Source organism: Platichthys flesus, chromosome 11 (genome assembly GCF_949316205.1).
Source record: "Platichthys flesus chromosome 11, fPlaFle2.1, whole genome shotgun sequence".
NCBI lineage: Eukaryota > Metazoa > Chordata > Actinopteri > Pleuronectiformes > Pleuronectidae > Platichthys > Platichthys flesus.
This window is the reverse complement of record NC_084955.1, coordinates 12,619,749-12,645,343: the sequence shown is the minus strand read 5'-3', so window position 1 is coordinate 12,645,343 and position 25,595 is coordinate 12,619,749. Positions and strand designations below refer to the sequence as shown.

Sequence of the window (25,595 nt, the reverse complement as noted above, 5' to 3'; positions counted from 1 at the left end):
GAGACAACACTGAGAGAAAGTACTCGCACCAAACAGAGGCAGATACATGCAGAGTGAGAAACTCCCTGTGGATAATGGGTAAGTGGGACATTATAATCGCTCCCTTGGGTAAATAAAGCCTTTTTCAGGAGAGGTAATAGCACAGACACCCAGCCAGGGTGAGTTGGATTTCTGTTGTGGCAAAAAAAATTGAAATCTCTGTCATTACCGCGCATATGTCCTGTCATCACCCTCCTTTCACACAGAACCTCAGCCCACACACACACACACACACACACACACACACACACACACACACACACACACACACACACACACACACACACACACACACACACACACACACACACACACACACACACACACACTCACACTCCAATGTAAACCCTAAATTTAATGTCTCAGAAATCTCACACTATATTATCTCTGGGAAAAAATGTCTACTGCCGGCATCTAGTGAGGTAGTTAATACTAAATAACATTTCAAAAACATGCTGCTTCTTCTGGCAAGTCGTCAGTGACAGCCAAGATGATCTGCACGAAGAATTAACCTTGACTTGTTAAATAATATGACTGTGCAGAAACAAACAGAGTTGGTGATCATGATGTTGACACAATGTTAGATTAAAAACTAGGTGGAGTATTTAACAAGGCAATGATAAACAAAGTGGGGAGCCTGCTTTTTAATACTTGCAGATCCAGAGAATAATTTTATATATTTTGGATCTGAAATTATTCAATCTGCAATAAACAGTTGTGCTCATTAGTGATAGCATGGGAATATGTATAGTGCACCAGCAACATTGAAAAACAAGTGCATGAATGAATGCATGAATACAATGCATTTCATTCAACACACAACTCGTCAAATTAAACAACTGTGGTTAGCAGCTAGCAAGTCAATCATGTGTGTTATCAGACTACTTCCTTGTTCCTTTTATTTTACAATCTCTTACTATGAGAGCCACACAGATGTGTGAGTTTGCTTTTCTTTTCTGCATTGGGCTCACGTCACGGATTGCCAACAAGGCTGTGTTTAACCAATGCAAACATTTCCTGAGGATATAGCTCTGGTTGCACAGGATTCAAAAGGTGCATATTGCATATATACATTTCACACAGGGCAATAAGTGAGAGTTGAATGGAACCCTTTTACCCCAGAGCCCCCAACACAGGATTATGTGTCATGTGCGCAAGTGTATATAACAAAAAGTAAAAATCTTTTCACATTATAAACACGATAAGGTCTAGATTACTTTGTCTTGGCTCCAGTGCTTTGACTGCTGCCAGTAGTCACTCCAAAACCCTGCATTTAGCAGATTTCTGCAAAGATAAGTCAGTATATATGTAGCCCTCAGTAATTCCACATTTCTGACTATTCTAAAATCTACTTAGACTTCAGTGTGGAGAAGAAATGAAGGGGTGTGACTCAAATCTTACAATAAACTGTTTAAGGTTGCTGGATGTCAACGTTGGCTCAGTTGTGACTAGCGTGACTCGTGAAGATCCCAAAATCTGCTAATAAACGATACAATCTGTATCGTTTCCACCATCTCCGTCTTTGCACCAACTTCCTTGTGCCTGTGAAGATTTTTGATTTTGACTCAGACAAAATGACATGGATATGGTATCAGTCAAGCAAACAGGGCTGGGTTTCCAGTGGTAACATGGGTGAGAGAACAGGCCAGCCTTTGTTAAAAAGCTTTAGTATCACGGAGGAGAGAGAGGCCATTGTGCTTTAGAAAAGCCTCCTTATGGTTCATGTCCTCAGATTGTAATGGATCCTCAGCCCCAGTTTAACAAGTTCAACTCACTCCTGCCGACAGTATATGCATTTCAATTGGCCTGCTTACTAGAACTGAGCCGCCCTGTCGTCATCAGCTTATGGGGCAAATAACAACCCCCCATCCATCCAATGAAAAGGAGGATAAAAGTCTGAGTCATCCTGTGAACTGAAATAATCTTGTTTATGATGACAATGTGAGATTTTACAACTCGACTGAATGAATATTGAAGCAGATCGAACTGCAGTCTTCAGAGCCAAACATTAAAAACGAGATAAAATAACCACAATACAAAAACGTTTAGTTTTATCTTGTTTTTTAATCTCACAAAAATGCTTCCGTTTCTGAAAAGAGAAACAGAGTAATCTAGAAAACACTGAATGCAGAGCTCTGACTTTACAGATGTTTTTAGAACATTTCGTGGTTCATTTGAGGCACTTGGAATCATAACAACATTCCCTTTCTGAACAACAAATACATCTTTGGTCCGGTATGTAATTTAAAAAAAAAACATAAAGCCAGCGTATGAAAACAACACCAGCTTCAAAGTTCGTTTCCTCAAAAATGTATTTCTGACATACACGATATAAAGCTTCATAAAGACCTTTTTTAATACTTAAATAAGATATTGTCACTACATCTCAGAAATGACCAGCAATCTTACAGATGTTTTGCAAGAGAAAAGTGAGAAAAGTTAATGCGTCGGCTCAATCGGATGTACAGCAGTACAAGATTGTTTTAGTTAAGTCACATTTGGCAAACATGGGTTTCCTTTTTATGTATTTTCAGTCCACTTCCTTGCAGAGGGATGGAGACACGTCCACCTCTGACCGTCTCACAGCCAGTTCAGCTACAGGGCAGCCACGTCTGATATGAATTACTGCAATGGGAGACCTGCGGCTGCTGCACGTGTGCAATGTAGTAATTACTGAAGTTGATGTCCTGTACGTATGGCGCTGGCTGGTAGTAACACGTCACATTCGTCACAGTGGGGATGGCGTTCTGCTCAGCCAGCACCCTCAGCGCCAGCATGGAGATCAGGCTGAGCGTCTGGCGCCGCTCGTGGCCCATCAGACACACGGTGCTCTCGTCCACCACTTGGTGAAGCGTCGTCAGACACTCGTACCGTTTGTGCTCGATCCCAGAAAAGTGGTTCTGCAGGTAGGCCTCCAGCTTCCTCTGCTGCTCGCCTATGTCGGAGAAGTCAATGAAGAACCGTGAGCACATGTAGCGCTGCATATGCTTCATGTCCGACTCTGAGGCGGGCTTGAAGCCTCGCGCCAGCAGGTGGCAGTATTTCAGTAAACCGCCGCCTCTGATCTCTTCAGGGCTGCGTGTGGCTATGGTCCTCTGACACAGGTGGTCCATGGCCTCCTTGAAGTCCCCGTACACGCTCTCCCCGATCACAGTGGGGTGAAAGCTCTCGGACATGGGCGTCTCCGAGCAGCGGTCGAACAAGAGCAGAGAATCAAGGCAAATCTGGAAGGAGTCCACACTGAATTCAAACTGCCGCCGCAAAGAGTCCACAAATTTAAGCTCCACATTCTTGCCTGTGTTGTTGGACAGAGAGATGAGGCTCCAGCGGTCCGTGTCATTACAGACTTTCACCAGCTTCTGTACGTAGGCCTCTTTGAGGGTCAGAGCCGAGATGCGTTCCTTGGACACCCCAGCTGGCAAGAAGTCCAACAGACAGTCCAGCACGACGTCCTTCACCAGGCGGAAGGCCTGGTCGTCTTTCAGTGACACACCAAAGATCAGGTCGAGGTCTTTGTAGCCCAGGCCGGTGTCCTGATGGAGCACGTAGCTGGCGGCAGATCCGTTCAGCCTCACGTCTCTGACGCACACACCTCTCTCCTCCAGCCTCGCCCGCACAACCTGGACAGGAACAACACAGAAATACAACTGTATGATTAAAACCGGCCGTGTATTTTCAGAAATCTTACAAACAACAAAGAATCAAGTAAAACTCTGGAAATGTGTCCAAATAATCAAGGCAATGGAAGTAGTGGTGCTGAGGTGATGCAGCACTCGAATTGGCAAGAGGCTGTAACTGCAATGCAAAAAAGTTGACAACAAACATCAAATGCGATGTAAATATTGTTCAGCATGAACTGAAGAGATTTCTGTGGTAGTATACTGGGTTAGATATGTCTTAGAAACAAAGCAGATTCTTTCAACTGCACTTAGGCCATTTTTCATAGTTTAAAATGTTTTAAAACCACATAAATCTTGAATCTTGCTGGGTTAGGGTTAGGGTTTAGGGTTAGGGTTGCAGCTCCTTGCAATTATCCTCCACATAGGCCAAGTGAAAATCGACTTGTTTGCGAGAGCAATTTCATCAATTTCATCTCGTAAAAAGGCCACACAAGGGGCAGGGGCAGAGCTCGAGAGCCTGTGCTCCACGTCAACCTCCCTCTGGGTCAGATCGTTTGATTTTACGATAGAAAACGGTTATAAAGATTTATAATCTTGAACTGCGACCGCGAGTTCGTGAGCACCAGTGGGTTTGAAGAGCAGCGTCCAAAGAAAACAACTTCAGCTTCAGGCCAAATGTCACAAAGGCCAAATGAGGTTATTGAGGAGCAGCGCTTCCCTCCCTCTGTTCCTGTGAGATGTTCAAACGAGGGAATCCCACCTCGGTGCGGGAACATGATGATCGCTGCTAACAAACAGGAATGGAAAACATTGCAGAGGCCCTGAAGTGAGACATCAAATGTAGATGTTGAAAACTTGTTCGAGGGGAAATGAACCCTGCTGCATACTCAACTAACAGCTGCACCCTTACATCTGGCCAGCAGTTTGAGATGTATCTCTCATATCAATTCCACAGCAGGAAGACTTGATGCAAGACCTGATTTGTGTCGGCAGACTGTAACAACAACTGCAGACACTTCCAAATGTTAAATCCGCAGCGCTAATTGCTTGTTACTGGCAACGCAATCCTAAATCTCCCCGACTGGGAGTGACCTGTCAGATTAGAGCGATCTGTTAACTCTCTCTCCCATGGTGATCAGATAACAAGGCGGCTCTATTTATACACAGTGGGTCAGGCTAGTGACAGGCAAACATCTGAAGGCAAGTCAGCCCTTCACACGGGAGGGGAGGAGGAGCAAAGATCATCATAATAGCATAACTTTCATTCAGCCGCAGGTCAGTACAAATTCCAATCAGGTGCAATTATAATGTGGGTTGTTTATTTTCCATACTTCTGTGGTTGATAGTCAGAGTGAAATTCAGCCTCAGGCCTACTCTCAGGCCTCTTTAGTCTGACTACAGGTTGTCAAATAAAATCATCCTACAGGATCCTGTCTAACGATTATTATTACATTTTTTTGACTAATAAAAGAATAAAACTAAAAACGCATGTCTGGTTCCTCATACTGGGTTGTGAAGCAGTTAAAAACAGATGGTGTAATTATCTTTTTTATCTAAAGTTCTCTTTGGACTCTCGCTCCTGGTGATGCTACGTGAGGGCCTCTTTATGGGACAGAGGCCCACTCTCACATTCACACCTCCTTCGAGTCAACTGCATGATTAAAAACCTATTAAATACACATTAACAGCAGGAAATAGTCTGCCTCTGGCTCGTCACGCCAGGAGACTTACGGTTGATGGAGGTTTTTGGCAGGTTTTGGCAAAAAAAGATGACATGGGCTTTCCACAGATCCAGGGGCAACATGAGATTCCCCACATGTGGGGGCTCAAACCTGTATTTAAGCCTCCTGAACGCTCAATGGAGCATTCATCTTTCCACAACCGCAAGCATGGAGCTCTGGTGGAGTCATGCTGAATATGCCGATGCGTAAATGAAATGGAAAACAAGGATTATGTATCAGGTAACGAGAGATGCACACTTATGAAATGCACAGGCAGCCACCGCACCATGTGGAGACACCAGCGAGGGAGGTGAAACGTGATCCGGCCACAGTGAATGAGATGCTGGAAATGTGGAGGGGACTTAAGCGTACGTCTGCTTCATGGGGTTTTAACAGGGGAGAGGTGAGGGCTGATCCACTCTATCCAATACATTCCTTCAATCCTTTATTATCATGCACAGATGTGCCTAGAAGTGGCCCAGTGATACAAGTAGTCACATAACTCACAGATGTACACATTACAGTCTAGTAGTTAAAAATAAATACAAAAAATAAAAGCAGGTTATTCGTGACAAATCAACAAGGAAATGAATGCTCTTCCGTTTCCATTATTCCACCTGCTGGATGCAAGTGGCATTCAATTAGTGTCACCAACAGGAAAGACATCAAGGAGGCACCATTTGCCTGCGATAGAATAAACTTCAGAATTATAAACAATTTAACGCATTTACAGCATCAGGGAAAATAGATCAGTTAAAAAGTAAGTTCCCACTGAAAGAATAAATAAACAAAAAAATTTGTCATGGGAACACAATTAAGCTCCGAGGGGGGTAGAAATCCAGGGAGGATCATTACATTTCATAGAGATAATTAAAGACCAGGGGGGGGGGGGGGCAGTTAAGTTACAGACAAACGCAATTCAAAAAAAAGATAATTTAAAATGTTTCAGTTTAGTTTAAATGTTTAATTCCTCAAGTTGTTTGCACAGTGTGAGAATAAATGATCCACAGGTTCCTCGGGACTCACGACCTGCCGACATGCTGCAGGTGGAAAATTTGTACTTTTGTATAAATGCGTCACGAATTCTCCTCCTCTAATTTAAACAACCACTGAGATGGTAAATGTGACTCTCGTGCACCAGCGCAGCGCGTCCATGCAGGTGTGTGCGTGTTGGGGGGGTCGTACCTGCACGATCTGGCGGGGCTGCACGGACAGCGTGGGGAAGTTTCCTCGGCCGTGGATGGGCACAGCTTCCCCGAGGATCGAGTCCAGGCGCCGCACTTGATCCCAAGACAGCACGCAGAACCTCCGACTCACATCCGACGCATCACCGCACGACATGGCGAGGTTCACTATCAGACCCTCCCCCCCAAATAAAGAGAAATAAAGTGATCGGGAAGAGAGTGCTGAGGAATCTGTGTCTTTTTCTTCTTCTTCTTCTTTTTTTGAATAGTCGAACACAGGCCAGAGGTTTACTCCTCGTGGATCAGTCCTGGTTGCAGAGTTGGAGGAAAGTTCAGGCTCTGGTGCTGGAGGGTCGCTGGGGTCTGGCCTCTTCCTCCGTTGTGCGCGGCTGAAATCCGGTCAGTCTGCAAAGGAGCGATTCATAAGGAAGGTCCGCAGGGTTTAAAGCCACCTCATTAGCATGCGCCCTGTGATTGGCTGCTGGGCTTGGTCATTGATCATGGACGCCCCGTCTGGGAACATCCCCCCTCCCCCCCTGTGACGCACACCTGGTTGACCCCGCCCCCTCCGCTGCTGAAAGGGGTCTTCCCTCGAACAAGATCATGATCTCAAATGCAGCAAAATCAGGAAGATTATAGTAATAAGTTCTATATATAGATATATATTTATATATCTGGTTCGATGAAGCCCGCTGATTATTTTTTATTTGACCAGGGAATGTGTGCGGAACATTCAGGATGTTTTTGTAGCAACGCCCTGCTTTCAGCATCACACCCGTAGAGAGAATATCCAGAAAACTCGAGTTTGTGTTTGCTGACCTCCAGCCAGTCTTCCTCACCACATTTTTTATGACTGGTAGTTTTGTGTTAAATATAGATATATATTTATATATCTATATATATATATATTTAGGTCATTTATAAATAAGAAAGTATACAGTAAAAATGGATTGCAGAGGTCACATTATAGCCGAGCAAACCCAACATCCCTTCATTCCGATTATGCAAGCTCGTGTTTATTCGCTCGCTCAAATGTGAACTGGTTCGATGAAGCCCGCTGAGTATTTTTTATTTGACCAGGGAATGTGTGCGGAACATTCAGGATGTTTTTGTAGCAACGCCCTGCTTTCAGCGTCACACCCGCAGAGAGAATATCCAGAAAACTCGAGTTTGTGTTTGCTGACCTCCAGGCCAGTCTTCCTCACCACATTTTATATGACTGGTAGTTTTGTGTTAAATTTGAATCATTAATAGGGGACCAGCAAATATTTGAAAAAAAAAACTATTTGTTACACCCATTTTTTTTAAATGGGTTTTTTTTATTTTTGTCACTTTAATATACATGAAAAACATCATCCACATTGGGACAAAAATAGGGCACCTGGCCTTTTCCTAAGCAGTCTTAGACTCTATAAATATAAATAGTTAAATCGTAATACCTCTGAGGCTGGTTATTAATCATTGTCACACACTTTACTTAAAAATTACTTTTCACAAAAGTTCGAGACACTTTATCAAATTAATCTAAGATTAAATGAATGTATGACATGAAAGCTGCTGGACAAAAGGCTCTGACAAAGGCAAATGCTACTCTGCTAAGCCAGAGTAGATAGCATTTAGCTAGGACCAGTCTATGTGACGTTGCAGACTTATTTTTGTGGTACAACATAAAGTTCAGATTGTAAAGATGCTGCAGCATGAAAATAGATAACAGGAAATAGGAAAAAGTAGAAAAATTCAATTATTTTGAGCTAAAGCTTTGTCAGCAGCTAGCATGGAGCTCAATAAATCAATTTGTTTTTTTTAAACTGTTTTCAGATTCTTGCAACATTTATATGCTGTTTTCTTAAATATTAGTATTTTTACATGGTAAATACATAATAAGTTAGTTTCTTTACAAGTCAAAGTATGGATTTACTCCTGCATTTGCATAGTCAAGCATCATCTACACCAATGTGTGTATTCTGCCAAAGGAAATAAAGAAATACAAATACGGATGAGCCTCTAGCCTCCCTGCTTTATTTCTAATGTCATAATAAAATGATATATAGGATTTATAAAGCACAGTAACTGATACTTAAAGGGGAGTCCATAAAGCGTTCTGTAAAATCCATCACGTATTTCACTGAAAACAAGAAGCTGCCTTTCAGTAGGTAAGTATTTATACTACGATAGCAGGCTATTAAAACCGTAAAGTGTTGCTTGCTAATCATACACTGTTATTGGCCCTTATCAGTTTTTAGTGGCTGGACATATTTAAAGTGGAGAGCTGTTACCTTTGAGATGTTTGTTTACGCAGCCAGTGGAAAAATTAAAGCCCACAAGCCACACGAACAATCATTCATTTAATTAGCTCCTGATTGTGCAGGGGTTTATCACAAAGCTCCGATAACCCGTGATGCCCTTTGCGTTTGCGGCTTTCCATTTACGCTTTCAGAAACCTCGTTATCACGTCTTTCCACCGTGCCTCCTTATCTGCCCTGTTTCTTTATTTGCCCTGGTGCAGATGCAGAGGAATTCCTCCAGTCTGGACAGAACACTGGTTTGATTTGACGGCCTCACGTTGTGTGTATTTGTGCATCTGTGGACAAATGAGTTCACATATTGAATTGCTTTTTTTAAAGCTGCTGGATCATATGTTGTCTTCCATTTCTTAGAGGGGTGGTCTGCGGTCACATTATCGTAGTCCTCATCCTGTAGTGTGTGTAGCTTAATATGTGTTCAAATGCACAAAATACCTGAATGAAGGACCTCGCACAATAGCAGACATTACTCATAAAGGTAGACACAGACTTTCAGGGATGAGAAGGCCTTAAAACTCGTTAAATGTTTTGTTATTTCCTCTTTTAAAAAAACTGATATGTCATCGTGTATAAAATCCTTCACTTCTAATACCTGTCCACACAGCGTATTAGTACACCTGTAAAATGTTTACGAGAGAGTAAAGTTCATTACATGATTGACCTGATGTGGGTTTTTAGTGATGCATCAATAAAACACAGAGAGACGGAAGCACAAGCTCTTACGCACTCAGACACGCACATCACAATGTCCTGCCCATACCTACGTGTGTGGTTGTGTGTGTGTGTGTGTGTTTGTGTGCGTGCGGTTCTTCTCGACGACGCACAGCTGGAGGTTGACACTATCTCTCAGGGCCACAGAGAGGTCAGGACGTGGGCGCACAATGGATTTGGTCTCCACAAAAGATCACTTTAAATCTGTGTGATGTCAACATAATCCTGTTTCTGTGGCAACAGCATCCCCTGGTTGTCAGGAAGCGCCGTCTCTCCGGCTGAGGGTCCGGCCGAGGCTGATGTGAGACATCTGCGTCACCCGACTATAAATAACCCCGCTGTGTGGCAGCTGTGCATCCTGGGAGCGGAGCCAGCGTTTACCTGAATGTGAAACACTTGGGGGATGAGGGAACAATGACGACAGGCAAATGTCAGGCGGCCTGACATTCTCAGGTTCCCTCACAGACGCATGTGAGAGGGAGGCGGTCGGATGCAAAGTGCAGACATTCGTTCAGTGGAACAGAATCTTGTAGGCGACAACACATGTTAAAAAACAGTCTTGAATTATCCACACTGATTTCAATCAATCAATCAAATTTGATTTGTTTAGCCTATATTCACAAATCACAATTCATCTCATAGGGCTTTAACATGGTGTGATCTAACCCTAACCTTAATCCTAAGGTAAGGAAAAACTACTAAAAACCCTTTTAACAGGGTAAAAATATGTAGAAACCCCAGAGAGAGCCACATGTGAGGGATCCCTCTCATGATGGACAGAAGTGCAATAGATATCAGGGGGAAGGATAACTTCAATACTATATGTCAAGCAGTCCTGCTGCAATCATCAGTCAGCAAGATCATGATCCGCCATCAAGATCGGATCCACTATAGTCCACAGTCGTTGTCCACTGCCGCTTATTAGGATCCATCATCAGCCGCCCACCAATGTTTGCAATGCTCTGTTTCCACCTTTGATCATTTAAAGGGCGATACCTGCGAGCTAGAGTTCAGGCAGCCAACTCGAGCTGCGCTGCCTCAATCGTGTGAAATACACCATGTGAAATACCAAACACTCCACAATCCTCTATAAAACACTGCCATCTTATTAGGCGGTCTGTTTAAGCAGATACATTTTCCCATCACTCCCTATACTTTCCCCGTTGCTGCGTCAGTATTGCTGCGAGTTGATTCATTCCCTCCACCACCCCAGCATCCACCTGCAGGCTCCCAGGGGGGGTTACAAGTATTTGCTCATCACTTCCATCATTTCTATGTAATCATATCGGGGGGAGTGATTAAGTCGGAGCCCAGACGTCAGACACCAACCTGACTGAAATCTCATTGTGGCTCTATCCTCTGTTTATCCCTGAGTTGACATCCTGCTCGAGCCATGACAACTGGGTTTGTGAGTCTTGTAGGCGCGGTGGGGGTGTCCACTCAAACACACCTTGAACAAATGAAGCGTTAATACGCAGGTGTATGTTCACGTCCTAGCCATGCTCAAACACTCTGATGGTCCGCCTTGCATTCTGTAATATTACAGAGCTCATTTGAGACATTCGTGTTGGTGCTCAGAGGCTGAGAAAAGACATGAAACGGCCGTGTATTAATTTATCAAACCTCATTTTTTTCTATCTCTGCCTGTCTTTGCCTCGTGGCAGTGAAAAGAAGAGGAGCAATGATGTGGACAAGGGCTCTTCCAGGGGACATGTGATGGCAGTGTGTTGTGGAAGCATGGCTGGAAATCAATGTTTCTAAAAAACGAGCCGTGTCCTGTCGATGGACTGAGGGAGGCCAGAAAACTCTCGGTCTGTACCGAGTTGTGTATCTCTTTTTCTTACGCTTCCTACAATCAAAGTAAAACCATTCCCCCAATAAACACTTTTTGAATTAGACTCGGTGCACATTCAGACACATTACACCAGAGGAGCAAGGGCTTGCTATTATTAGAGGCTGCATCATGTGTAACTTTGGACGGTGTTGCCATAGCTAAAATAGCGATGCAGCTGCTATAACTGCATTTCATGTCTGACTGTACACTGCATGTTTAATTCTGAAGCAGAAGTGAATTAGACCAACTGACTATACAACCGGGTTGAGGTGACCTGTTTGCCTGGTCGCCACCGGGGCCTACCTGCGATAGAGAGAGCCTGCGATAAGAGAAGGTACGTTTACTTTTCCGGATTGCTCGAGATGACAAATCTATTGGACAGTGGAACAAGGTTACGCAAGCAGCCGCGCTGCTGACGTCAGCCTGCCTGCACTGCCTGCTTGATTGATCACACTAGTGCTTGGCGGAGCTGCGAGCTGTGTGCTGGGGAGAGCAACAAGCAGAAAGCACACCGTAGATTCAAGTGGCGTCCTGGCAGCTGCAAACACCTGTAAATGTGAAAAAGAACAGACACACTTTTGTCAGTATATCTGATGTTAGCCTTTTTTGCTATTGTTAGTCAAGCATGCTAAATCTGGCTTAAGTAAAAAAAGTTGTTTCGGTTGTTTACCTTGTTTTATCTGCTTTCATTTGTTCTCTCTTTCCTTTTGATCCTCTTCACCCTGCAGGGGCACGGTTATACCACAGTCTGGGCCTTATCTTTCGATAAGAGAGGTTGTTGCACAGTTCAAGTGCTCTGAAGCTCAACGGTCAACTATAGTGTTAGTCTGTGAGCATTGTGCCCAGATCGCTTTACCCTCTGAATGGGTCAGAAGGCCAAAGGAGGAGGATAAAGAACACGTTGACCCACGATGACGTTCTGCAGACTATGGATGTTATTACAGAAAAAAAAGGAAAGAAGGGCTCATGGATCTATTCAGAGGTATACAAGGAAGCAAGATGAGAAATTCTTTCAGAGGGTGTGATGAGAGCGTAGTTTCCTCGTAGCTGAGGGAGTCGTTCACACAGATTTTCTTTCATATGTTTCTTTTTTTTCTTTTCCTTAAATCCTGACTCTCTGGACATCTTAACCCATTTGACTGAAACACGTATATATGTATGAGGAGGATATGTATGGCCCGGGTAATGAAGCATCCTCAACATCCTCCATATGTCTGGGACATCCTAACTTGGGCAGATTCCTCAACCCGGAGATTATATCGCTTTAAGCAACCCCACCCCCCTCCATGCAAATAAGACTAACTTCACTACAGGGATGAAGAAACAACTTGACAGCTGCTTACAATGTGCAAATACCGCTGAGTAAACAGATGCAACCATAACAAAAGCCTATGAAATAAACTTCTGTTCTGTAATCTCCTCAACACATGGTGTGGACATCACACAGTAAAAGCTACCAGAGAGAAGAGGCGGCTGATTCCGCTCCCCGGAGCATATACCAGAAGTGAGAGGGAAACCCCTATTTGGCAGTGAGCTCTGATTTCATTCCCAGAAATCCAGCTCCTCAACCCCCTGTCCGGTAGCTGAGAGAAAAACACAGGGGCGATAAAGAGCGGAACACGTGGGGGAGCGATTGTGCCAACGCTCGGGGGGGGGAAACCGTTGGAATGGCTCGCAGCACAGATATGGAGCAGACCCCTCAGAGACGATGTCTGTTAAGGTCATGATTCCTGACTCATGTAACTGGTGCGGCTGAAAACGGTTAAAAACTCTTCACAAAGAGCGAATGTAAAAAATATTACAGCAGCTTGTTTCTCAGATCATCATCGAGATCTCTTTACTCCTCCCCGTGGAAGGCTTTTTTAATCAGGCGAGCACGTATCCCATCACGCCCCCCCCCCCCCCCCCCCCCCCGGGGGTCAGAGAGGGCCAGCTAGATTCACTCTGGGCTTTCTGGGGACAGGTTAAGATTTATGAGACGCTGTAAATGGAAGCAGGCAGGCGTGTTGTAAACATGCTCTCAGATACGCAGTGAGGAGCGATGACGTTCGACCGCAGCTCAGACGTTGTGGTTTGTGTCTTAGATCAACAAACCGCTCGACGTTCACCTCGACGTCTCAAACGTTTAACCGCACAATTACAATCCCAAAGGTCTGACTCTGACCATCTCCATGTGTCTTCGCTTCTTCTCTGCACTTTTACATCAACTTCCTTCTTAAGGGACTTAGGTCAACGTGATAATGGAGCAATATGCAGCATTTAACCCTCTCTTGCCTCATGGAACTGAACTGTGGCCCGGAAGTCAAACATGTCCAGACTAGGTCTGGACATGTCCTCTCAGTGACTCAGCTCTGCCTCTGTGTCTCTGTCCTTCACCTTCTCCCACTCCCCTCTCTCCCTTAGTAGCATCATAAACCCAGGTCATGACTACTTGCAAGTAAAGTTCAGTGACATTTAATGCTTATTGCGCAACCATTTTCTTTTAACATGCTTATATTTACACTCCACCTACCTGAGAGCCCATACACTAATATAATATCTAATGCTGCTGAGGAAGAAATATTTAAAGCATTTACTCACAAGGAAAAATCTTGAATTAAACATTTTATACTGGCAAATGTGAGAACAAAATATTTCTAACAAGTGCTTTAAGTATAAAAGTAAAAATACACAAACTCAGAAAATGGGTTCCAATATGTGTAATAACATGGACATGGCATCTTAATGTTGTAGTTGGGTGCAGTCAAGCAACTCACACTCATTTGATGTACATTTTCATTTTAATTTACTGTTAAACAATATATTATATAATTGATCTCTGCAAAGTAACCACAGCCTTCAGATAAAGTTACAGGAGTGAAAGGTTCGGTGTTTGTACATATGTGAAATGTAGAAGAGCAACTTTAACTAGGGCTACGTTGCAGCACTAACAGGCCCGAGCACAGGCATTTTGTTTATTTTTTTTATAAACAGTGGAAGCAACGTGTGGAGAAATTACCCATCAACAAACTAGATATCTTCCAAATAAGTCAGGCTTGAAAAACCGCAACCGAAGCATTTTTCAGTGGATTGACTGAGGCCATATCAAACAGTCGGCGTGATAACAGCTGCTGTGATAAGGTCTGACCCACTGGTGCCTTGGTGCACTAATCCAGCTCCAGGGGACATATTCAGGTTTCCATGGGGAGCCCTTTCCACTTCACTGTGCACGGCTGACGTTTTTCCACTGCAGGAACCGAGGAGAACTTGTACTTCTTTTATCTTATCTCTACCCCTGGAAAGAAAGAAAATAAACTCAAACAGGCTACTAGATGCTGCAGTTTAGCAGATATGATATCTTGGAGAAGTGGAAATAATTTAGTCAGTCAAGGCTAAATATCAAGATCTAGACTTTTACAAGAGGGAGATACAGGGGCAGCCAGATTTGGTTGAGCACTAGAATGACTAAATGTATGATGTGTCTGGGATGGTGATGAGGGTTTGCACTTTAACTGTATTACCTAACTATTCTGCATGTGTATGCACAGTATGCACTTTGTTTATAATTACCTCCGCAAAGAAGGCTATGTCGTTTTTCGTTGTTTGTTATCAGGATTAGCCAAAACCCTCCCGGACTGTTTACCATGAAACTGGTTAAACAAAAGTACTTTTTTACTTTTCGAAACGTTGCAACCGTTTTTGGGCATTTTCACCAATTTCCCAGGGAATCATTCATGAATGTTGATGAAAAGGACCAGGGACATTCAGGGGGGCGATATCTATAAATGTGCATAATCTGGTTTTAATTCAAGGGGACTGGTGGACTTTGCCGGCGGTATGTGCTCTACTGAGTTCTATCCAGTTTGCATTGGTTTGTTTGTTAGCAGGATTACGCAACAATTTTGGAGTGGATCCAGTTTAACAGACAGATGAGGATTTTGTCTTCACTTTCTTTAACAGTGGAGACATCTGCTCTCTGATCATCCATTTAGTTTTTATAATAGAATAAGCGCTTGAAGATTGGAATGATCTGGTTTGATATTTATTTTGTGTGTGTGTGGGTGATTCGATGTATGGGCCCCCGGGTCCCTTTACCTCGGTGCTCCCAAAGTTCCTTGAAACACCCCTGTGCATAGAAAGCTGTTTACAGTAAAATCTGTAACGTATATTACACGTGTCAACACATCTTATACACTAACCGGGAAATAGCACTGGCGTAATCCATCATAAGCTATATGTACAGAAAGACTTATGGACAAAGTTCCCAAGTACCCAGATAATCAAATCCACGCCTTTTACACCCAGAGGAATCCACAGAAAGGCACTTTGTAAACATATGGTTAAGTACAGACCAAACTCCACACACACCCACATATATACAAACACACATTGCATTGCCAATGGCCTTTCTGTGAAGAAATCTTTATCACCTTTGGTTTCAGATAGGATGCCTGAGTTGCAACATTCCTCTCTGCTCTGACCCTATTTGTTAGATCAACACCCTCCTACAGTTTTCTAAGAAATTGTATCCACTTGCAGGAAAACACATTGTATGAGAACTGCAGACGACAGTAACGCTGTTGTTGCTCTTCAAAATTCAGGATAAAGATTATCCTCACCACCATGTGGCCGCAGGATTCGGTTGCTTCGTGTTTCACTGGCAGAGGCAACAAACTGGGCCTGCTGGCAGCTGCTTGGCTCTGCTCAGTGCAGGGTTAATTATATCCAGGTCGACCGGACAGCACATAGAGAAAACACTCTTACCTCGGCACATTAACGCAACAGCGATGCTGCCCCCCCCTTGCAGAGGTACACTTCACTTCTGCTCTGCTCAGACCAGCGAGCCATGAGAAAGAGACTTGTGAGAGCATGACACAAGGCTGCACACATGACAGCAGGGCCTAAAGGGGCTCGCTGAAGAGGAAGGAGCATGATGACTCACAGTGGACGTGAATGACAGCGGTGGAGGGGGTTTTCTTCCAAGAGATGGAATTGATTCTTTTTAAGTGAAAGAGGTGGCTTCCTGTCATGTTTGGTTACTGCATGTCCCCAGAAAAACTGAATGGATTAAACAAGGGTTAAGAATCCCATCAGACAATGATGTTTTTGATAAAACAGCACATTTGCTGTTTCTTGGCCTCATCCATCCTCCTCGGTCTGATTTAACCCCATAAAGAAAGCATCACCTTGGTTTCACTGAAATACATCCTCTTATTCCACAGACTGGGTGGCCTCCTGTGTGTCTGTGCCACAGCAACTGGCGTGAAAGAGAACGATACAGTCCAGCTACAGAGAAATCACCTGCAGGGACTCGGATCATCCATATCCTCAATGCTGCTGACAAGAGTTTTGTTTTTCCTTTTTGTGAGACACTGAGCCAAAGGTCTGACCATCTGTTTCATGTTAGCTGAAGACATACAGTAATGACCTGCCTGAGCAGGGAGGCTTTCAAATGTCAGATGAGATAAGCATTATAAAAATAAATTAAGAAATGCACTTAGGTCCTCATATTTTACAACATTACATTGTTCTGTTGTCTAGAAACATCTTTGGTCTGATTCCAGGCAGAGCTTTAGGACAAAGATAAATCATTCTCTTTCACCTTGTTTTCCAGATGCAGTTAAAAAAAAAATGTTGTGTAAAAAAGCAAATGGATTTTGAATATCAAAAATAAGTTGATTAAATGAATTTCAGTTTCATTGGAAAATCAACACAGATTTGTTAACTGTGTCTTTCTGTACTGCTTCTTCAGCTGTTGTCCACCGTCACACTGACCCTTCATTTCTCAGAGAACAATTTGTGGCTCTTGATGGCATTTTAGGAGAACTGATATTTACATGTTTAGAATAATGCAAATCTAGCTCAAGTGAATTTGATGTGGTTTCATCATTGGGACTGTTGGGCCTTGGCAGGTGCATGTGCTCTACTAAATGCCAGCCTAATTTTAATTAGACCTGGTTCACAGCATAGTTTCTATAATGGAACTCTGGAACTTGCTAGGAGTTGAATAAACCCCTTCAGATGGATCATTTGTGGGGAATGCTTTGCATTAAGATACATGGTGAGACCTTTTCACAAAATCAATTCTTGATGGAAATAAGAGACAAAAAAACTCACAAGTCAACAAAACTGATCATTTTTATTGATTCAATGTTACAGTTCCACTGTTTCATCCTACAAAAAGCAAACAAGTGTGTTCATACAAGCACTGCTTGTATAAGTGTCTATACAAACTACAGGGTCTGGATGAAGACTGATAAATGAATGACCCACTCACTATGGCAACGTGGTTCTTCACAAACTCACAACCTATGTACAGCATCGATGCTCAGTTACAAACAAAAACAAAAAAGATAAATCCAAACATCACAAGGCCTTTCTGCTAACACTTCTCAAGTCACTACGTGGTCCTCTACTAAGGCTGCAATCCTTATTCACATTCTGCCCCCTAGTGGCATAACTTAACACCTAACAAGAAACAGTGCTCCACCATGACAGACAGGGGGTTAGGTTTCATGCTGTAAGAGCAGTTAAAGGTCACAGCCATGAAATAAATAACCTACCCTACATAAGAGGCTTCATGAACTTTCCTGAAAACATTACCCTACTCCAAGCAGTCCATTAGTCACTGTAACCTACTGAGGCCCTGAGGCAAAGAAAAAGCAGATGCTCACTCAAACTGTGTCCCAGTAGATCAGATAAATAGGAACGCAGTGTTTTAGCGATGAATACTCTGGGCCCTGATACGCAGCAGTGAATTTGATTTAATACTCTACTTTAACGACACATTAAATAAATAAAGCAGCAAAGTGGACATTACAATATATGGTAGTCATTTCAGACATATGAAAGAATCTGAAGTGTCACCTCTCAGTTGCTAGCTCCTGCAAAAGAGCATTTGATGCACAAGACGTGCAAAATAAAGAATTGATATGCACACAATGAAACATAAATAACTGACCCTCATCTTATCTAAAAACAGCCAAAGTGGATCCACCCACTGACATTGAGCAGATAAAGATGATAGGAAATGATTGGACGACCTAAGGCTAACTCTTGAATGTATAATCCTGAGGAGGCTCTCTGTGCCAGCTCAGTAAATATTTTGTTTCTACACTTCTTGCATCCACAGTCAAACTGTATTCCCGGATTTAAAGACCTGTTTGCACAAGATAACAGGAACTTAAAACACTGCGGCTGATGGCTTGAGGTTCTTTGGAAGGTGCGAAGACATGTCACAGGCGTCTCAATTAAAAGGTGTATAAAAAAATATCTCTATATTGTGCTTACGAATGTTACTAAGATTTACCACCATCCTGAAAGACACACATTGTGGACACAACTCACGGAACTAGAAAAATATCCAGGTAATGCTTGATATACTCATCAGAATGACATCTTGAGAAACCGAAGGCAACACAAATGATGACCACAACTGTGACAATGTCTCTTTGTAGCCCTGATCATTGCCTTGAATAACTCCACCAGTACTCTGTCGTTTCACCGGTGTTTACTAGGTGCTCACTCAGGGTATTAGGACAAAGCCATTGTCGGGTGCATCACCCAGAATCAAGCTGGTGCGGCTCAGCGACGGCGAAGGAGAAGCAAGGCGAAACGCTGGATTCATGGAGTGCAGCGAGTCCCTCTTGCTGCTCCTGCTGAACGGGGGGCAAGGAGTGGCCACCGATTGCCGAGCGCTTTGCTGCAAGCAGCCGACAGACGGTGAAGGCTCTGCGGGAGGTGCCGGCGTGCGGGAAACCTCGAGGCCGAGAGGGGTGGTCTTTGGGGTGCCGGGAGGGCACAGGCCGTGGAAGTCAGAGGAATGGACCATCCTGTCCAGCATGTCCTTTGTGCTCTGAGTGCACTGTGTGCAGAGGGGAAAACAGAGAAGTCAAGAAAAATGAAGGGAAATGTGCAGGATCAGAGTTAATGTTATGAAAAGCAAAGCTGCAATGGAAATTCTGCAGTGTGATAAAAAGCATTAGTTTGGATCATGAAACACAATGAAAGCAAAGAGTCAAATGAAGACGGAGTGAGGAAGTAACGATGGAGACAATGCAATTAGAAGACCATATTGAACAAGGGTACAGACAGATTTATAGGAGTGAGGAGACGCTGCGTCTTCCTGTGTTTCTTCTGCCTTCGATCAGAGTGAAAATGGAGGAAGGATTTATGCAGACTTGTGCATGTGTGGAGAGATCAAACACAGTGAAGCCCCAGACAAATTAGAAAAACACATTCGTCTAATTAGAGACAGAGAGAAGAAGGTTCAGGTCCATCCAACACTGAGTGAGTGAGCAGATGTTAATGAGACAATGAATGAGTGAAGCATGCTCATTCAGGTAAACATAGTCCACCCAGTCACGTCATCACTACAAACCAATCACTAAGTCTAACCCACTGTGTTTGGCCTTAAGAACAAACCGTAGAAAAGAGGCCACCTGAAATCTAAACAACAGTATGAAGGACGACACGGTGAATGACAGGTGAGGCGATGTTGTGATTGGTTTTGACATTCGACCCTACCCTTACCATCGACCATCTACATGCAGCGCCGCCCTTCAGGCTATGCAGGACATGGAGAAATCCTGACAGTTCTCCTCCTGCCAGGGTGGAACGAATACAGCACAACACTGAACGTCAAGTCATTTCAGTAACAGTCACAAGAAATAAGTTCATACCAAAGGAAATACAAAGAAAAATCTAAGGGAATCCAACAAATGGAGAATTAATCAAATGAAAAAGCAAAGTAAACTAAAAACACAGACCAAAATACAAAAATACAAAAATAATGTTTATTTAACAAATATTTGAACACTTGTTTTGCTCTTTAGGCAAATAAAAGATATAAATGTAAAAATAAGAGTAGATTTTAGAAAGCAAAGACATTTGAAATGTTGACAATATTGTGACAAATCTATTCAAGGCATGTGACATATGATCTGTATTAAAGTGCTGATAAATATAATACATAATATGATCAGACACTGATCTGAATGTCCAAATAAAAGGCAGTAGTTCAGTCCTTTGTGTGTGCACACACCTTCACCCCAACATACAAGAAAACTCAGAAGTACAAGAACAAGGAGGTAGATACAGCAAGGTGTTGAATTCCTAAGATAAAGAGCAAAATGTTCTCTTAAAAAAAGAAAAGGTGCAATAAGTCAAATGTTTTCTCTCCCAAAGCACAGAATAACCATCGCATACTGTATCTGCAGGAGTGTGAGAGTTACTCATTAACTCAACAAGGACCTCAACTAATGGTTCAGTGTAAAAACTCTGCTGATTTTCTTTTTCTAACTGCTCAGTGACACAAAACAGTGACTTCCAAGACATTTTGTTCTAAAGCTCAAAGAACACAGCAGTACTATTACAGCATAGCGATGACTCACCTCGTCAGCAGCTTTAATTCCTCAAATTAGCTACTTCAAAAATCACCTCCAGCAAGGAGGTCATGCTTTCACCCCCCTCGGTTTGTTTGTTTGTTTGTCAGCAGGATTACGCAAAACATTGCAAACCGTTTTCAACAGAACTGGAAGGATGAGACATTGGCTGATAAAGAACCCAATTAATGTTGACACAGATGCAGGCAACATTCAAAAGTAAGGGACTTTTTTGAATTTTTTAACGATTTCATAGGGAAGTAGGGTACAGGGCCTAACCCTGTCAAGAGAGTCCAAATTAAATCAAGCTGCACCGAATTTTACGGTCAAGATCCATGATTTATTCTTTGGTAAAACTGACAAATTTGAAAAGAAAATGTAATGGTTTCTTCCACGTCTCATAAGCCACCTCCGTCAACCAAGTTTCGTGGAAATCAATTGAGTTGTTTTTTTATAATTCTACTTTAAAACAAAAATACAAACCGACCAATAAACAAATGAACAGGAGTGAAAAACCTTTGAGGTAATATTTGAGAGAAAAATAATCAGCCATGCGTATGTGCAATTGGTCGCGGTCCTATTAAAAATCCATATGTAGGGGACAATAATGTAGCTTCATAGGAGACTATGATTTTTTTCAGTCGCTGCATGGAAACAACTCGTACGTCACAACAAACAAACGTGACGAATTGGGGGTGGAAATTAAGGGGACCGTTGGGCTTGGCGGTGTTAGCTGCTTTGCTGTCTGCCACTCTACATCCTAATGTGACTATCTGACCATTCATTGTCCATTTCAAACCATCATAAGCTGAGCCCAAGTAATGTTGTTCAAAAGCAAACATACGATGACGAAAAAAGGCACTCACTTTTACAAATTAACACTCGTTTGTTTCTGTTTTTATACACAAAACATACAAAATGTGCAACTTTCATAACACAGATTCAAAGTATTGCATGTTGTGTTGATTCTGGAGAACGAAGGAGAAGGAACACAAACTGTGGAGAAGGCAAACAGGGGGTCCAAGCTAACAACAACTACACAGCAGCTATGGGACTGACAGGACTTGGGAGAGACCACAAGCTGGTTCATCCTACCATGTGCGCGTCGTTCTTGGCCGTGAAGAGGGGCAGCTCGATCTCAGAGGCGGAGGCAGCCGAGATCGCCTCCTCAGGAGGAAGGAAACCTCTTCTATCAATCAGACTAGAAAACAAAACAGAAGAATATGTTATTTATCAAAATGTGGACTGGACCTGGAGTGTAACCATTGTGTGTGTGATGATGGGGAAGATTTTCGACGTCTTCACTCACCTCGGGGGCATGGGGCCACATAACGTTGCACAGCAGTTGGTTATGATGCTGTTGTAACTGTACGGGTTCCCAGAATCCTCTGCACCTCTTTTACTTGACCAGGAGCCCTTAATCTGTGCGGTGGATAAAGACAGTTTGCTGTGAATCACTGAATCACGTCTAGTTTGAGACCTATAAACCAAACTATGTTGAATACTTACATCTTCATTTGTCGTGAGGTTGGAGGCGACTAAGTATGTATGGAAGCCTGAGAGGCCCAGTATAGACCAGATGGAGAAGAAACAAATCACCAACTCCACCACAGTACACAAAAAAGAGTCAAGGCAAGATAACATCATCCTTATCATTGATAGTTATAGACAATTGGCAATCAAACTAACGTGACTGATATTTTGACAAGATTTTAAGATTATACAGAGAATTCAACTTGACCAAGATAAATAACCATCTTTACTTCTATTATGGGCCTTTTTCGTTTAAGTATAGGAGGTGCTCCAGCTACCTTATGTCTCTGTCAGTCCTTACTGAAATATATTTATGAAATAAGGAATTACTATTATAGTAAAAAACTATTATACTATTTTTAATATCAGAATGTCGGATATAAAGACAATGGAATTTCTGTCAACTTAAGGGCTGTTAAACCCTCACATAATTACAACTAATTCCTACATGAGGTCAAACCTCACTGGTTTACATTTGTTTAAGCGTGTTTGAGATTTATTAAATCCATCACAGATATGTTGCATATCCTCTAAATTCTAAATCTAAATAAATGCCATCATGGCCTTTAATTCTTAGGAGGCTCACAATTTCACATGCAGACAGACTCAGACAAGATTACAGAATGTCGTGCTTATCATGTGCGCGATGAGGAAATGATCCCGCAGCCTCTCTGTGAACAACTCATCCAAACACTGTAGTCATGGGTTCTATAATTGTCTCGCCACTGACATCATCTCACAAGGCTGTGAGACAGAAAACCTACTACAGGAGAGCCATCTGGTAAAAAGCACTGCTTTGCTGGACGCTAACTCTGTGATTCTATTAAGCTTGGGCTTATTATGAGGAGTGAAAAATTACTTGTCAACTTTAACTTGTGTTACATCTTGGCAGTAAACAAATTCTAAGAGGTCCTTCATCTAATAAACAGGAGAATTTAGTGAAAATGTGGTACAAAGGATATCTGCCAGGGCTCTCCTGAACGGCTTGAACAAGGCTTTTCCCTGCTTGAGAACCTGGAGAGAAAAATGAAAAACTTCAATAAAATGGTCCATGATAACGTAACAGGATCATCGTATGAATACAAGTGTCTTTCTACAGAGTGTGAATACTTACGCAGAGTGATGTGTGTGACGACACAGCCAAATATGAACGATGTCAGAAATGACAGGGAGATGATGAAGCTGTAGAAAAAGCGGTAATTGCGTTTGCCGACACAGTTCCCAACCCATGGGCAGTGGTGATCGAATCGTTCTGAGGGTGGAAAAAAGTGAACAAACAAAAGATTAGAGGCAGCATTTTATAAGGTATATTAGTAATAATAAGGCAAAGTATCCAACACACTGGGCTGTATATTAAATCATTCAGATCAGGGAAACCGAGAAATAACACCAGATGTTTCAATCTGTAAGACTGGTATCAGTCATAATCACAACCAGTGTAAAATTATTGTTTATAACAAAGGATAATATAAGCTAAAATGTCCGCTCTGCCTTGCCAAGAAATTACTTTAGGCTTTTAAGAAAAATAGTTTTTTAGAGCTCACTTTGAAAATAGGTGCCCAAGTTATAAATACACTGTGAATGTAATTTTAGTAGACGACTGATGTGAGATCTCAGCCAGAGCTTTGTTTTGTAGTTTCTCTGTTTCATGTCAGATTCTGGACTCAGATTAAGAGCAACAACAGAGGAGGGTGGACCGCATGAGGCAAAATTATTACAAACCCTCCTGCTGGTCACGCATCGCATGGTCCTCTTGGCTTAGTGTTAAGTTGTTACGTTTAATTAGAGTGGCTAGAATAAGTGGTAACTTCGCAACACATCCTTACCCACACAGTTGTCGCACAGGCTGCAGTGGGAGGTTCGCGGAGGCCGGAACATTTTACAAGTGAAGCAGTATTTGAGCTTTACCACCTGCTGGTTGATGAGGATCTCCTTGGTTCGTGGAGGGGGGCGATATGTAGAGGATCCAGAAGTATCTTAAAATAGAGAAGCACAAGCAGAGAGACTCACACGTTTGATCCAGACAGTTCACACAAAGAGAAATGGGATGTTAACATAAGGGGCAAATAAGCGCAAGGAATGTTGTGTCTGGTTTTAGTGCATTGGAACCATGCTAGTTAGAGTAAAGCTGCTTAGGTGTTGCTCTGCATTTCAAGACGAACTCGACCCTCAGAGATCCCCCTTATGGCAAAGCTCCTTTACCCCATCTGTCCAACAGCTAGCATGCATTCCTGGGTGCAGCTTTTTTACCTATCTGCTTCTCTATGTCTGCAGCTTCATCCGGAGTGGCCCTGGGCAGGATGCCGGGGTCTATGAAGCTGGTTCTCAGCAGGGAGACGACCACAAACACAAAAAGCACCGCAGCGATCACAGGTATGAAGACGGTCAGATGCTGCACCAGGAACGGGCAACTGCAAAAAAGAATTGAGATTAACTCCTGTCACGATCTTGATATGAGCTTAATGCATGGGGCATGTCCATGTTAGAGAGGGCACTACTCACTCAAATGCGAAGAAAAGGCCACAGGTGACGACGATAAGGCCCAGTGTCAGAGGGAAGACCCCGCTCTGTCTGGCCAGGATGATCCGCCCGTCGCAGTAGAAGCGGTTCTTCCCGGGGAACACTTCCCATTTCCTCAGCGGCCGCTGCGCCTTCTTCTCGGTGTGGTTCTGCGCCGACGAGGGCGACACCGCCAGCGCCCGCGGGTCGATCTGCTGGTACTCGCAGTTCTTCATGGGGTTAACAGTGTCCACCCGGCTGGGAGGTGGCTGAAGGCACACACACAATCACTCACCAAACGATCCCTCTGTCGTTCTCCAGAGACTCTCAATTCACTACATCTGAAGCGCGACCTGCTCGGGCTAGCGCTCAGCTGTCCATCCTGGAAGCTAACGGGGGCTAAGCTAGCTAGCAAACCAGCAACAGCCTTAGTTTGACGAACCGAATCAAATCCCCAGTTGACTCAGGCCTAACTACCATGTTTGGTAGTTGAAACCGAGTCCGTCATTAAAATGAATTCTCAATTAGGTGAATTGACTCGCCTTTGTTTGGAGCTTTCGACAGGGAAGCGACTTTAAGCCTCTTGCGGCAATTCGCGTTTCTTTTTTCTCTTGCACGTCGGCCAACCTACGTCAGAGTGACCTCATCGCGCAGGACTCACCGCTGATCTGTGAACGACTCAAACCCATTAGCTGTAACGGAGATAATTTGTAGATCAGCACTTTACTTTCCCACATTATCAGATAAACACAATTCGTTGCAAATAAGTTAGTGCTGTTGTTCAGTTGC

The 25,595-nt window shown here is 43.1% G+C and overlaps 2 protein-coding genes and 1 long non-coding RNA gene across 5 annotated transcripts; 1 reads left to right on the top strand and 2 right to left on the bottom strand.

Moving 5' to 3' along the window:
• Nucleotides 1-2,083: 2,083 nt before the first annotated feature.
• Nucleotides 2,084-6,967, bottom strand: tent5ba (terminal nucleotidyltransferase 5ba). Its single transcript, XM_062399413.1, has 2 exons — nucleotides 6,566-6,967; nucleotides 2,084-3,659 (listed from the first exon to the last, which is right to left on the bottom strand). The coding sequence occupies exons 1-2, from the start codon at nucleotides 6,719-6,721 to the stop codon at nucleotides 2,631-2,633; spliced, it is 1,185 nt and encodes a 394-aa protein (XP_062255397.1). The 5' UTR covers nucleotides 6,722-6,967; the 3' UTR covers nucleotides 2,084-2,630.
• A 4,618-nt stretch (nucleotides 6,968-11,585) lies between these two features.
• Nucleotides 11,586-17,102, top strand: LOC133964704 (uncharacterized). 2 transcript variants are annotated; one of them, XR_009923812.1, is made up of 3 exons: nucleotides 11,586-11,746; nucleotides 12,141-12,394; nucleotides 16,614-17,102. It is a non-coding gene; the product is annotated as an uncharacterized LOC133964704 (long non-coding RNA). The 2 variants fall into 2 exon arrangements; XR_009923813.1 differs by lacking the exon at nucleotides 11,586-11,746 and adding an exon at nucleotides 11,832-11,962.
• Nucleotides 17,103-17,511: 409 nt separating this feature from the next.
• Nucleotides 17,512-25,431, bottom strand: zdhhc18a (zinc finger DHHC-type palmitoyltransferase 18a). Of its 2 annotated transcripts, XM_062398933.1 has the most exons (10): nucleotides 24,810-25,431; nucleotides 24,558-24,718; nucleotides 24,134-24,283; nucleotides 23,422-23,559; nucleotides 23,270-23,321; nucleotides 22,284-22,386; nucleotides 22,084-22,196; nucleotides 21,870-21,975; nucleotides 19,924-19,994; nucleotides 19,114-19,255 (listed from the first exon to the last, which is right to left on the bottom strand). In XM_062398933.1, the coding sequence occupies exons 1-9, from the start codon at nucleotides 25,040-25,042 to the stop codon at nucleotides 19,953-19,955; spliced, it is 1,098 nt and encodes a 365-aa protein (XP_062254917.1). In that variant the 5' UTR covers nucleotides 25,043-25,431; the 3' UTR covers nucleotides 19,114-19,255; nucleotides 19,924-19,952. The 2 variants fall into 2 exon arrangements, with proteins under 2 accessions (XP_062254916.1, XP_062254917.1); XM_062398932.1 differs by lacking the exon at nucleotides 19,924-19,994 and having other exon boundaries at nucleotides 17,512-19,255.
• Between the last annotated feature and the right edge of the window lie 164 nt (nucleotides 25,432-25,595).

Coding starts and splice junctions, on each gene's coding strand:
- tent5ba (XM_062399413.1), bottom strand. CDS start 6,721: ATGTCGTGCGGTGATGCGTCGGATGTGAGTCGGAGGTTCTGCGTGCTG. Junction 3,660..6,565: donor AGCCCCGCCAGATCGTGCAG/GTACGACCCCCC, acceptor GTTCCTGTCCAG/GTTGTGCGGGCGAGGCTGGA.
- zdhhc18a (XM_062398932.1), bottom strand. CDS start 25,042: ATGAAGAACTGCGAGTACCAGCAGATCGACCCGCGGGCGCTGGCGGTG. Junction 24,719..24,809: donor GGCCTTTTCTTCGCATTTGA/GTGAGTAGTGCC, acceptor TCTTTTTTGCAG/TTGCCCGTTCCTGGTGCAGC. Junction 22,197..22,283: donor ACCTCACGACAAATGAAGAT/GTAAGTATTCAA, acceptor TCCACCGCACAG/ATTAAGGGCTCCTGGTCAAG.